Source organism: Stomoxys calcitrans, chromosome 1, assembly GCF_963082655.1.
Source record: "Stomoxys calcitrans chromosome 1, idStoCalc2.1, whole genome shotgun sequence".
Taxonomy (NCBI): domain Eukaryota; kingdom Metazoa; phylum Arthropoda; class Insecta; order Diptera; family Muscidae; genus Stomoxys; species Stomoxys calcitrans.
In genome coordinates this window covers 268,126,506-268,140,311 of record NC_081552.1, presented here as the reverse complement: position 1 = coordinate 268,140,311, position 13,806 = coordinate 268,126,506, and the positions used below count along the sequence as shown (strand labels likewise).

At 40.2% G+C, this 13,806-nt stretch overlaps 1 protein-coding gene across 2 annotated transcripts; it reads left to right on the top strand.

Annotated features, from left to right (window-relative positions):
- The first annotated feature begins 2,041 nt into the window (after positions 1-2,041).
- LOC106090383 (uncharacterized) lies at positions 2,042-13,806 on the top strand. 2 transcript variants are annotated; one of them, XM_013256554.2, is made up of 6 exons: positions 2,042-3,872; positions 3,946-4,169; positions 10,798-10,973; positions 11,038-11,284; positions 11,341-11,488; positions 11,561-13,806. In XM_013256554.2, exons 1-6 carry the CDS (start codon positions 3,070-3,072, stop codon positions 13,581-13,583), a joined length of 3,621 nt encoding a protein of 1,206 aa, XP_013112008.2. In that variant the 5' UTR covers positions 2,042-3,069; the 3' UTR covers positions 13,584-13,806. The 2 variants fall into 2 exon arrangements, with proteins under 2 accessions (XP_013112008.2, XP_059226986.1); XM_059371003.1 differs by lacking the exons at positions 2,042-3,872; positions 3,946-4,169 and adding an exon at positions 9,805-10,724.

The following is a 13,806-nucleotide window of genomic DNA, read 5'->3' as shown; positions in this document are numbered from 1 at the left end:
ATTGAAATTTTTACCATTTGCTATTAAAAAAATTGATTCAATAGTTTTTTAAACCCTTTTTTCAATTGCTATCATGATTGAAGTGTTTGTCATCTTCAATTAAAACAAGTAAAAGCGTGCTTAGTTCAGCCGGGCCGAATTTTATATACCCTCCACCATGGATCGCATTTGTCAAGTTCTTTTCCCGGCATCTCTTCTTAGGCAAAAAAAGAATAAAAGAAAAAAGATTTGCTCTGCTATAAGAGCGATATCAAGATATGGTCCGGTTCGGACCACAAATAAATTATATGTTGGAGACCTGTGTAAAATGTCAGCCAATTCGAATAAGAATTGCGCCCTTTGGGGGCTCAATATATCTGTCTATAGCAGGCTATATACAGATTCAGACTCTTATAAACACGTATATTGATGGTCATGAGAGGATCCGTTGTACAAAATTTCAGGCAAATCGGATAATAGTTGCGACCTCTGGGGGATCAAGAAGTCAAGATCCCAGATAGGTTTATATATGGCAGCTATATCAGGTTATGAACCGATTTGAACTATTCTTATTACAGTTGTTGAAAGTCATAACAAAACACGTCGTGCAATATTTCAGCCAATTCGGATAGGAATTGCACATTCTAGAAGCTCAAGAAGTCAAGACCCCAGATCAGTTTTTATGGCAGCTATATCAGGTTATGAACCGATTTGAACTATTCTTAATACAGTTGTTGGAAGTCATAACAAAACACGTCGTGCAATATTTCAGCCAATTCGGGTAGGAATTGCGCATTCTAGAAGCTCAAGAAGTCAAGACCCCAGATCGGTTTATATGGCAGCTATATCAGGCTATGAACCGATTCGAACATTATTTGACACAGTTGTTGGAAGTCATAACAAAATACTTCGTGCTAAATTTCATTCAAATCGGATAAGAATTGCGCCCTCTAGTGGCTCAAGATTCAAGATCGGTTTATATGGCAGCTATATCAGGATATTGACCGATTTAAACCACACTTAGCACAGTTGTTGGAAGTTATAGCGAAACACGTCGTGCAAAATTTCATTCCAATCGGATAAGAATTGCGCCCTCTAGAGGCTCAAGAAGTCAAGACTCAAGATCGGTTTATATGGCAGGTATATCAGGTTATGAATCGATTTGAACCATACTTGGAGCAGTTATTGGAAGTCATAGTGAAATACGTGGTGCAAAATTTAGTTCCTATCGGATAAGAATTGCGCCCTCTAGAGGCTCAAGAAATCAAGATCCAAGATCGGTTTATATGGCAGCTATATCAAAACATGGACCATTATGGCGCATCTACAATCCCAACCGACCTACACTAATTAGTATTTGTGCAACATTTCAAGCGGCTAGCTTTACTCCTTCGAAAGTTAGCGTGCTTTCGACAGACAGACGGACGGACGGACATTGGTAGATCGACATAAAATGTCATGACGATCAAGAATATATATACTTTATGGGGTCTCAGACGAATATATCGAGTAGTTACAAACAGTATGACGAAATTAGTATACCCCCATCCTATGGTGGAGGGTATAAAAATTAATTTTTCAAATTTAAAATGTGATTGAAAATTGAATCTCTTTACAATTGAACAATAAGTTATTTTTTTAATTGAATCGGATTTTTGTTTAAACCCATGAGCATTTTTGTGACCGTCCGTTTTTGAAAGTATCTACCTGCTCGAAATTGTGATAAATACTTTCTATATGTAAGAGAAAACTCCCACACAAACAGTCTTTCGCCAACCTTATAATTGATACAAATAAAAAATTAATTGAAAATTTCAATAATTTTTCTAATTGCATCAATTAAAAAACTAAATGGAATTTTCAATATTTTTTTTAAATAATATGTAATTATTTTTAATTGAAATTTCTTTTCAATCACCTTTTTCAACAAAATGTGATTGCAATTATACGTACTCGTATCGTGATTGAAAACGATTTTTATTTTTTTCAGTGCAAAGAGCAATCGCAAACTATCTTCAAAATACTGAGAGAGAGCAGAGCGAATGTAAACCATTAAGAATTGATGGTCGTAGTGTTGCGCTCAGCGAGTGAACGATTACGTCGTTGGGTTAGGTGGAATGTTTGCTAAGTCAGTTGCCCAAGAGTTGTGTTTGTGTACTCGGCGTGTTGTGATCGTGAAACGGTGAATCGATCGTTTTTCTTGTTTTTTTTTCTTTTGTTTTGTTTTCATCTCAAAAAGTATCTTCTGGATGTAAGAAAGAAGTAAAAGCAGAGCATAAAAATGTAATACATAACAAACAAGGCGTCGATCATCGGACGAATGTGACAAATGGCTTAAGAAAAATATATACGAAAAATTAGTCAACATCGGAGTTTATCAATGAATGAATGGCACAACCAATTAACATTAATTATGAAATAAATTAAAAAAAAAAAAAAAACATACCTACTGCATAATTTGTTATTTGTTTATTTCCTTCGTGGAGGGGATCGCCTAACAAACAATTGTGATGTGTATGCGTGCGAATGAATGAATGCTTGTGCATGTGTGGCTTGCATATTTTCTTCTTGGGAAGAATGCTAACGAAGAGTGTGAGGACAAGTCGTTGCTTGTGAGGAGGCGACGGACGGAGGAGGTTGGTTGTAGGAGCCCACCAAGATACTCGTCGATGATATGTTAAAATTCGCTGTGGCTTTACAATTCATTATCGTCATTTCAAGAAACGCTTCCAAAGGGAGTGAGAAACCGGTTTAACAGCCTCTTTCTACAACTCTTCGTGGTCTTGGACAAAAGAACCAACAAACTCACATCACATTTAGAGCCTATCCCACAACTCAACAACAGCCACATCAAATGTGTGCAGCTTTGGGATGAAAAAAAAAACAAACTCCCATAATTTGAGATTTCAAACACGGAATATAACTCCAGGAAATGTTTCGTTCATTCGCTCGATAGTCCCCCCTACAAAATTTCGCCGCTGTGAAAGAGAAAATTTAAAGTAGAAAAAATAAATATGAGTGAGTGTGAATGCGAATGTGCGTGTTAAAAGTGTATTAATCAAATAGGCCAAGTCTATTTTGTCTTTGTGAATGTTGTTGTACAACATGGAAGTTGAAAACTCTATAGCGGAACGGAAGCCCATGAATGTGCCAAATGCCCTGAAACGATCCTCTCTCAATCCCTCGCTGGCTAGCAGCACAGTGGAGAACATTATCTACCCCCCCTCGCATCAATACCACTACATCCAGTATTACCAGCAGCCGGCCATCAATCAATATGCAAATCCCACCATACAACCCACCTGCCAATGTAGCTGTTCCTGTGGAACAGCCCAACTGCAGCAGCAGCAGCTACATCAGTATCCCCCACATGTGCAGCAATCGCCAAATAAGTCCTCTCATACGGCCGCGGTCATGGCAAATCGAGGGGGTGGAGGAGGTTTGCATTCCCATCAGAACAGTATCGATGCGGCGGTTATAGTTCATCGCCAGGCGAGCAGCAATAGTAGTTCGGATCCTCCCACTGCCACGACCACCACAGACTTGCCTCAAAAATCGCAGTCAGAGACCTCGTTGTTGCTCAATCACTCCTATCAGGCTCTGAAAATGACCGAATCACTGAGGGACAATTTGTTGGATAATTCCTCACCCAAAATGCTGAAATCCCAATCGGCCTCCAGTTGTGACTGTGACTTGGAATGTAAATGTGGGGCAGGCGGTGGTGGCATTCCCACCCCAGCCGATAGTGAAGACATTAACTCCTCTCCCAATCGAAAAGATCAGCTAAAGCAATTCGTTCTGTCGGAAGCCATGTTGACCGCAGATGAAATTACCGTCAGCGAATCGGACAATAACAGTAGTACAGTGAAGCGCTGTGAACGCAATAAAAATAAGTATGCCAATCGTCGTAACGCCCCACGCAAACAAAGACTTAATAATGTCTTCTGTCTGTCTTTGTTTTTGTAGAAAATCATCTTGCGGCATTTCCCATAAAAGTTCCTCAATCGCAGATGATCTGAACTATCACAATGCCAATAACATCGATATTTACAGTGATGGCGATGCGGAAGCCATTACCGAAGCTTGTCTGAAGGAGACGAATGGCATGCCTGGTACGAATTCCGACTTAAGGCCACCTCTACCTCCACGCCCACCACCCAGACCTAAAACGGCGTCGGGTTCAATCAATGGTGAGTTTCAACAAACCTTGTGCAATATCAAGATTCTAAAAGAGTCTTTCTGTAGGTGCCTTACTATTGGGCAACTAGGAAAAAATCTCCAATTGCCCAATAGCTTTAGCTCAATCATAAAGAACGTACCAAATAGTACCAATTACAGCACTATAGTACTTTATCTTCCACTTCCGGTACTATTTGTTATCTAATATTATTAATTTTTTCAAGATCACGATAATTTCCTCGTGGACGAAGAAAGCTCTTTCGCACTATTTTATCCTTTTTGGTACCAAAATGTACGAATTTTGAAAAGAACATTTAGTCACCCTTCATACATTTCCTAGTTGTAAGTACATGCTAAATTACAGAGCTCTAACTCTATCCATAAAAAAAGTACCAAATTGTGCCAAATGCGGTACTAAACGTACGTTTTCTGTCGTTTTGAGAACAACTCTCTACATTTGTTTCCCAACCACAATTTTACGCAACATGATTCTTTAAGCAGATTTTCAAAATTCTATTTCTATCCGTTCGCCCTCTTCAATGTGCACACATTTCGTCTATTTAGTTACTAAATAGAGCTAGAATTTTGACATTTAGGATTCAGGTGCACATTGACAGTATATTTGGCCTACTAGAAGAATTTTTTCAAAATCGTACATTCATGTATTAAAACGTATAAAATGATACATTCTTAAGAGATTGAGCTACAGTTCTCGAAATCGGGATGCAGTTACTCCTTGACAGTATATATCGGCGAACAAGAAGACAACATTTAGGAGATGGAGCTCTGAAATTTGAAATGAGTACGTTTAGGTACTATAACGTACAAAATTGTACTTTTTATTACGGTTTGAGCTCAAACTCTCAAAATTGGGTTACATTGGTTACATTTGGCACTTTCTATCCGAACTGAGCTAGAGCTCTAAAATTTAGGATACATGTGCACCTTGAGAGTATATTCGGCCGACCAGAAGAATTTGTTCGAATTCGTTCATTCGGGTACGTGCAATATGGAACTTTCTTCACAGATTGTGCTACAGTTCTCAAAATCGGGATGCAGTTACTTCTTGATAGTATATATCGGGTGCAAGGAGTTTTTTTTTGAAATTTGAACATTTAGGAACTTAAACGTTCAAAATAGTACTTTCTTTACGGATTGAGATGGAGCTCTGAAATTAAGGATGCAGAAAAACCTTGGCAGTATATATCGGGCGACTAGGAGATTTTTTTGATATTAGTGCATTTAGGTACTTTAACGTACAAAATGGAACCTTTTATTACGGATTGAGCTAAAGCTCTCAAAATTAGGATGCCATGACACTTGGCAGAATATATTGGACGGCTGGAAGATTTTTTGAAATTCGTACATTAAGTACTAAAAATAACAAAATGGTACTTTCTTAACAGGTTGAGCTACAGTTCTCAAAACCGGGATGCAGTTACTCCTTGACAGTATAGATCGGGGAACAAGAAGATTGTTTTTAAATTCGGTACCTTAAACGTACAAAATGGTACTTTCTTTACGGGTGGAGCTCTGAAATTTGGGATGCAGGCACACCTTAGCAGTATATATTGAAGGCTAGGAGATTTTTTTTAATTCGTTCATTTAGGATATTTGGGATGCAGGTAAACCTTCAGAGTATATACGGGCCGACTAGAAGACTTTCTTGAAATTCGTACATTAAGGTACTAAACCGTACAAAATGACACTTTCTTAACAGATTGACCTACAGCTCTTATAATCTTTGACAGTATAAATCGGGGGACAAGGTGATTTTTCGAAATTCGTACATTTAAGTACCAAAACGTACAAAATATAGCATGATGGACCTATAATCGTCGGAATTCGGCTTTTTTACTTATAGGATTATTCCTATCAGTTTTCCATTCATTAGGGAACCTGCATGTTATAATGTGAGTGTTAACTAGATGAAGAAAATGGCTAGAAATGAAATGTAATACTATTCTGTAAAATTAAGAGGAAATCCATAATTTCTGGGGGATTTGATTTTATGGATGAAAATTCAAAAACTAGGACCTCACTGGTTAGAAATTTAAAGGTAAAACCTTCTTTACCCGGTAAAGAAGACAAATATAACTTATGTCACATATAACATCCAGCTGGTTATTTTCAAATCTTTGGTTGAAATCGTCAATATTGGACATCCTACTCCCGATTATTCCATTATTTCTAATAATATTCCAAAGGATTTTGGGATTCCCACTTCTATCAACCAAAGCAGAGTGGCACTTACGTTTGAGACTCATTTAACAGTCATAGCCTGATTCCTTGCCCTACAATATGCCGACCAATTCTACTGACTCTTGTCCCAAAGATAAGCCCTATAAGCTATATCAGCTAATAATTTATAATGACGAACAGTAGGAGCATCACAATTATTGGTATACAACCTAGTTTTCTTCCTTGGAAAAACAGCATGAACTGTCTCAATGAGCAACTGTATATCAACATCTGCTGTATTCAACAGACAACAAATTTTCACCATAATTTAGGTTGTCGTAGGAATCATAAATAATAGTCCTGATACCGCGGAACAAAAAAATGCATAGATATAAAAATGAAAGCATGTTTAAAGATATCAGGCGAAATGAATTGACCTCCAATACGTTAACGCTCAGGGCAGAATATAAAGAAATAGTCAATAAATGAAGACGAATAATGAAGTGCCTCATAGTGCGTTTGTAGAGAATTGCACAAAAAGCATCTTGGCATCTTCAGATAAGTTATTATTAAAGTCGCCCATTATAACAAAATAAGAGTCGCCAACAAGTAGATCGGAAATTTCTGATTCAATGAACTCGAAATCCCCATTTGGAAGATAAAGTACACCAAACAATATTCACTTTCGCTCTACCAACACTTCTACGAACTGGCATTCTACAACACCGTAGTTCAGACCCGAATACACAACCTTAGCAGAAAGTTTTCTCGAAATAAACAACGCAACGAAGAGGGTGATCATTTCTTAGTGAAGATTAGCCAGACATTTTAACTGCATTAGTGTTTATCGTTCTTAAGCCATGTTTCGCTCACACCTTGAACAATCTTCCATGTTTCTATCAGTGTAGTAGACTTCTATAATAATTCGCTATGAGTAAAGTGTAAATAGACGCTGAATACGAATCCAGGCGAGACCATCAGAAAAAGTTCTCAGCGGTGGTATTCCCCTCCTAATGCTGGCAGCATTTGTGAGGTATTATGCCATGTATAACTTCTCTCCAAAGAGGTGTCGCACTTCGGCACGCCGTTCGGACTCGGCTATAAAAAGGAGGCCCCTAATCATTTGAGCTTAAAACTTGAATCGGACTACACTCATTGATATGTGAGAAGTTTGCCCCTGTTACTTAGTGGAATGTTCATGGGCAAAATTTGTACCTAAGATTTGGCCCAGGATTTACTGAATAAGGTTAAGCCAAGCGATCAACCGTCATACCATTTTAAACCCACCACCGTAGGATAGGGGGTATATTCATTTAGTAATTTCGTTTGCCACACATCGAAATATCAATTTCCGACCCTACAAAGTATATATATTTCCAATCGTCGTAAAATTCTAAGACGATTTAACGATGTCCGTGTGTCTGTCCGTTTGTTGTAATCACTCTACAGCCTTACAAATTGAGATATTGAGCTGAAATTTGGCACAGATACGTCTTATTGATGCATTCTGGTTAAGTTCTTGAACGGATCAAATCGGACCTATTTGGATATAGCTGCTATATAGACCGATTTTCCGATAAAGGGTATAATGCCCACAAATGCTTTATTTTTCATCCGATTTGGATGAAATTTAAAAAAGTGAGTAGTTTTAGGCCTCCCGACATCTGACCCAAATGGTTCAGATCGGACTATATATAGATATAGACCGATCGGCCAAAAAAGGGTCTGAAGCCAATAAAAGCTTTATTTATTACCCGATTTGAAACTTGAAACTCAGGGTTATCGTAAGCCTCCTGATATCTGACCTAAATATGGATCAAATCGGGCTATATTTAGGTATAGCTGCCATATAGACCGATCTCCAGATAAAGGGTCTAAAGCCCGTAAAAGCTTTATTGTTTAACCGATTTCGCTGAAATTTGAAATAATAAATAGTTTTTCGCCTAACATAGGACCCAAATATGGTTTAGATCGGACTATATTTAGATATAGCTGCCATATAGACCGATCAGCCGATAAAGGGTCTGAAGCCTATAATAGCTGTATTTATTACCCGAATTCGCTGAAATTTAAAACACAGGGTTATCTTAAGCCTCCTGATATCTGACCTAAATATGGATCAAGCTGCCATATAGACCGATCTCCAGATAAATGGTTTAACCGATTTTGCTGAAATTTTAAACAGTGAGTAGTTTTACGCCTCCTAACATAGGACCCAAATATGGTTCAGATCGGACTCTATTTAGATATAGCTGCCATATAGACCGATCTGCCGATAAAGGGTCTGAAGCCCATAAAAGCTCTATTTATTACCCGATTTCGCTGAAATTTGAAACAGAGAGTAAGTTTAGCACTCCCGATATCTGTTCCAAATATGATTCGGATCGGTCTATATTAAGATATAGCTGCCATACAGACCGATCTGCCGATAAGGGTTCTGAAGCCCTTAAAAGCTTTATTTTTAACCCGATTTCGATGAAATTTGAAACAGTGAGTAGTTTTACGCCTTCTAACATCCGACCTAAATGTGGTCCAGATCGAACTGTATTTAGATATAGCTGCCATATAGACCGATATGCCGATTAAGGGTCTGAAGCTCACAAAAGCTTTATTTATTACCCGATTTTGTTGAAATTTAAAATATAAAATTCAACAGTGACTTATATTTATTAGACCACTCAATGTCCGTGCCGAATTTGGGTGCATAAGTTATCCAATTTTCACCGGATTTTGACAAAAGGGTGATATATACCCGAGGTGGTGGGTTGCCAAAGATCGGTCCGGCCGAACTTAATGCCTTTTTACCTGTTTTAATTTGCGGCAGTATTTGGCATTGAGGATGTCATCTTGTTCTCTTTTTACATTCATTCTTTGTTTACGTTTTCTCCTACTTGATGGCATTTACAATCGGCAGATTGGACAACCTTAATGATGTTCATGGGGCCTATCCACTTTATGTTAGTGAATCCTGGAGTTGGCCAAGGTAAAGGCAAAAACAGAATGCAATTAGCTAAAATAAAAATCTGAGGTCAACAATAACAACATAATTTAGATAAAACATTTTATACTAAAAATACAGTAGGCAGTGTTCCCATCAAGAAACACATTTTTTTGTATGTGTATCCCCAATATTGATGGATTTAATACTTGGTACAATTCAGAGGTAGTTTCATTATCACAATGACAAAAATCTACCCTCAACGAAACTACCTTGAGTGGCAAATGCCGTGAATTGAAATGTCAAAGTGGTTTAAGAAATAAACTTTGTTTTACAACTTTTTTCTTCAAGTGTGTGTTTTGTTGCTTATGTGTGGAATATCGAATCAACTAGAATTTTTTTTTAAGATTTTAGAGTAAAAATCACGGCTGTGTTAACAAGCCTTTGACATTTAGATTTACTACAATATTAAAACAAAAAAAATTGTACTCAGCTGTTCGCATGACCTCACCTTTAAGTGCATCCTGGACTTAATATCTTAATATCTCTAACCCATTGTAGGCGCCAGTTGTATACGATTTTGAAGATATTTGTTACCGATCCCCAGATTTAACTTTTGGTCTGTAAGAAATGGCGTTTGCTTTGGTCTGCAAATTTTTTGGATGCCATTACTCAAACATTCACATAATCTATGGTTGACTTAAGAAAATATTTCACCGCCAATAACTATGAAGTTAGGTTTCTCTCCATTAAAAAAGATAGAGAGAAACGTAACAGAGAAAACAAACACCACTTCCGTACATGCGCACTCAAGTCCCTAGGCCTACATGTATTTGTATATCCTCCCGCCGCTCTCCTTTAGAACCAAATTGCCATGTTAACTAGTGGAGCTTTTCGAAAGCTTACTTAGCATTAAGCTTTGACTTCCTGAAGGTACTCCGACATGTGTGGGCATAAGGTCAAACTGGCAGAAATACAACTTTAAAAGCTTCCTTGGCCTTAAGGGGGACGATGGGGATGAAAGATAAAGGAGATGCTCTCGCAATAGAGTGTAGGAATTTTGTATCTTCACTATTCCCATCAGCGAAAAAAAAATTCCACGGCAGAACACTGAAGGATAGATACAGAGTGAATGGAAAAATTTAGAAAAATACAGGAAATGAAATAAAAATGAATGAAAACTTTGTGTAAAATTTTGCAACAAAGTGTCACAAGTGATAGAGTGGGAAAAGACAATGAAGTTTATGGTGATTTGAAGAAGGGGTTTAGAAGCGTTTTTAGAAACTGTCTGAATCCGAGTCTGGCAAAATGCATGGATATCCCGTAATGCAATTCATGCAGTACAGCATGCCACCTTCCACCTGCCAATGGATGCCGCAGCAACAAAATACCCACCACAGGGGTCTAGTACGTGACGCAGCAGCAGTGCATGGCGGTTATCCTCTAAGTTAGATTTATGGGATTTGTAGGAATGGAAGGATTGTCCATAACTGATGTTTTTTTTGGATTTGTAATTACAGCTGCTCGTGGACGCTCGGGTATGGTGATAAAAAAGTATGTGGTCTGGTGCTTGGTTTGCGGAGGCTTCTCTTGCATACTCGGTTTGCTGTTTCTGGGTGTTTATTTCCTGCTACACTCTTACACAATAACAGTGGGTAATTTCGAAACAGTTCCCACATTTGTTCCCGCCACATTGGTAAGTATTGGAAAATGGTTTAGGGCGTAAGGAGTAAACTGAAATAGAACTTTTTGAATTTTAGTTGATACTCACCGGTCTTTGTGTGATGAGCCTGGCGCGAAGACGTAACCGATACAGTTACCTGATAAAACTGTCTGGGGCCTGCGGCCTCATCTCGGCTCTAACCTGTGCTTTGGTCACAGTGACCACAACGGTCTTGCACATGAGCCGCTTGCAAGCTTTGCGTGAATGTGAATACGCCCAGAAGACTCGCACCTGCACCTGTTACTCCGACATGATTGAGTCTCAGGTGGACCGTGTGGACAAAGGTAAGCTGGAGTAAGACTAAGGTCACGGGTTTCTTAATGTTTCCTTTCTCTATCAGAGGGTGTGCGTCTGGTGTTTGACTCGCTTTCAGATTGTGGAGTCGTTCATGGCTCCTTGTATTCTTGCTTAAGGGCAATCTTCGGTCTATCTGTTGCCGGCGTTCTTGTAGCCGTCTTCAGTTGCATGTTGGTCTACCAACTGTTAAGGTATCGTATAACTCTCTACTCTGTCTCTCTCTCACACTTAATCTCATGCCATTAAATCTTGTATCCTTGCAGCCATGAACGCAAGAAAATGTATTGGGAACAATTGGAACTGCGTTGTCGCTCTTTGTATACTCGTCCCCAAATGCCACCGCAAAATATGGCTACCGCTGCTGCGCCCCATGGTTGTCGTTGTTGTGAGCAATGTCATGCCCATCGGCAAGTACCCCTGCAGGCGGCAGCTTATCCCTGGGATGAGAGCAGTGAGCCTCGTTTCTGGTCCACACAACCGCCGGGAAACTTCTATTCGCCCAATCCTGGCGGTGAGGATTTAATGGGCATGACCAATACTTGCCGTAGACACGAAATGACCACCGCTCGTGGCAGAGGAAGTGGCTGGAGTTGGAATCGCTGGTGGCAGCGTAGCTCACCCGACCCCAATTCACGATTCCGACAAACTCCTTCAAGTCCCGATTCGCAATATGGCTTCTCAAATAGTAATGCCAACACATTGGCCGAAGATGTCACCGCTGTGGCCAATGGCAATGTTGTGACTCAGCAATTTAATGTCTTGCCTGGAAATCTGCCCTATGGTGTCTGGGGTCCTCCGCCGCCGTACAGTGACCCCAACAGTCCAGCCCGGAGGGGATATTACCAGTACATACAACCACCTCATCATCATGCCAATACAAATGGGGCCATTGTTGGTGGCAACCAGCTTGGCGGCACCCCCTTAGCCCTTAATGCCAACATCACAGAGTCTAATAATGGTGGAGGATTTTTGGAGCAGCCCGCTGCCTCAAATTGCTGCCAACAAAATTCTATAGCACGGTCTACCGCCTCCACAGTGGGCAGTGTGAGTAACTTTAAGTCAAAGGGGGAGTATGAGAACACACCTTCGGACAGCGATTGTGGCAGTAACCTAAGAGATAGAGATCGTTTCTCCAATACCTTGCCCACCCGCAAGATTAAGAAACGTTTGGATCCTGGCAATAAAAGTATTGGACCCAATTCGCAAAGTGTGCAGCGGGTCAATGTACAACAGGTATTTGCTGCCAATGGTACTACCGGCAGCGCCGAAGAGCAGGAATATCATGAACCTCAGATATTGGCTGAGGACATTCTGACCAATCAGCAGCAGCAGCAGGCACAGCTCACTAAATGTGGCGTTGAGAACTCGGCATTTCAAAGCAGTTGCGAATCTACCAATGTTGGGCTCCAGAATATGGATCAGCAAATGGGCGAAAGCAGTGATCCCACCGAATCGGAAGTCTACTTTGCCGATGTTAGCAGCTGCTGCAATATGTCCGTGAAGAATGACCACTACTATGAAGATACCCGGGCATCGCAGAGAACATTAATACCTCCCACCAGCCAGCAACAGCCGGGACAGGCACAGTCCCAACCACATCACTTACACTCTCATGGCCACGCAGGTCACCATCACCAGCATCAGCTAAGCAATTGCAGTAGCAGCAGCACTAATGAGGATTATTTGGCACAGCGTTTTGGTCCCCGCGAAAATTCCATACGTAGTCGTCTTCCATTCCCTCAAAGTACTCATGCCACAACCGATGGCTTTGTGGAGAATCTAAAAATCTTAGGGGGGCCCAATAAAGATAATACTCCCAACCATGGCCATGGTCATATACCAAAAGATCCCTCATGCCAGAGTATGTGTTCCGTGGAATCCGAGGCAAAGACTGAATTCACCGATCTCTCTCCCATGACGCCTTGTGGCCAGAAACTAAATCAGTTGAATGATTTTGCCGAATTGGGTCAGAATCAGGGTCAGACCACGCCTACCAATTTCGTAGCGTCGTATCCTCCCTACTCTTCAGAGTCACAAAGTCTTGAAGCTCATCGGCGTTCGACGAAAAATCTGACAGAGGCTCACTACGAAGTAATCGACGATCAGCAGGATTCTCAACAAGCACAACAAATTACCAATTCCAATGGGCCTTTACAGATGGGACGAAACATGGCCCGTTCGGCCAATAAGCCTAAAACTCCCATGAAACCTTCGCTGCGCGAAAGAAAGGACAACAGTGACCGCGAATGGTCAGATGCAAGCAACAGCGATCGCCACCGATTATGAAATGAGGTCTTCGTTTAAGTTGGCAAAAATGTTTTCCCTTACTTTGTTACTTTGTTTTTCGCATCACCCCATTATCCTTCATATCTATGACATGTAATCCGAAGAGGATAGGTCGGAGTTTATATGAGAGGTGAGGCCGACCATGCCCAAAACCACTCCGAGAGGACATGTATACCGTATAGGACAAGAAGGTTGTTTTTTAACACCAAAATTTGGAGACAAC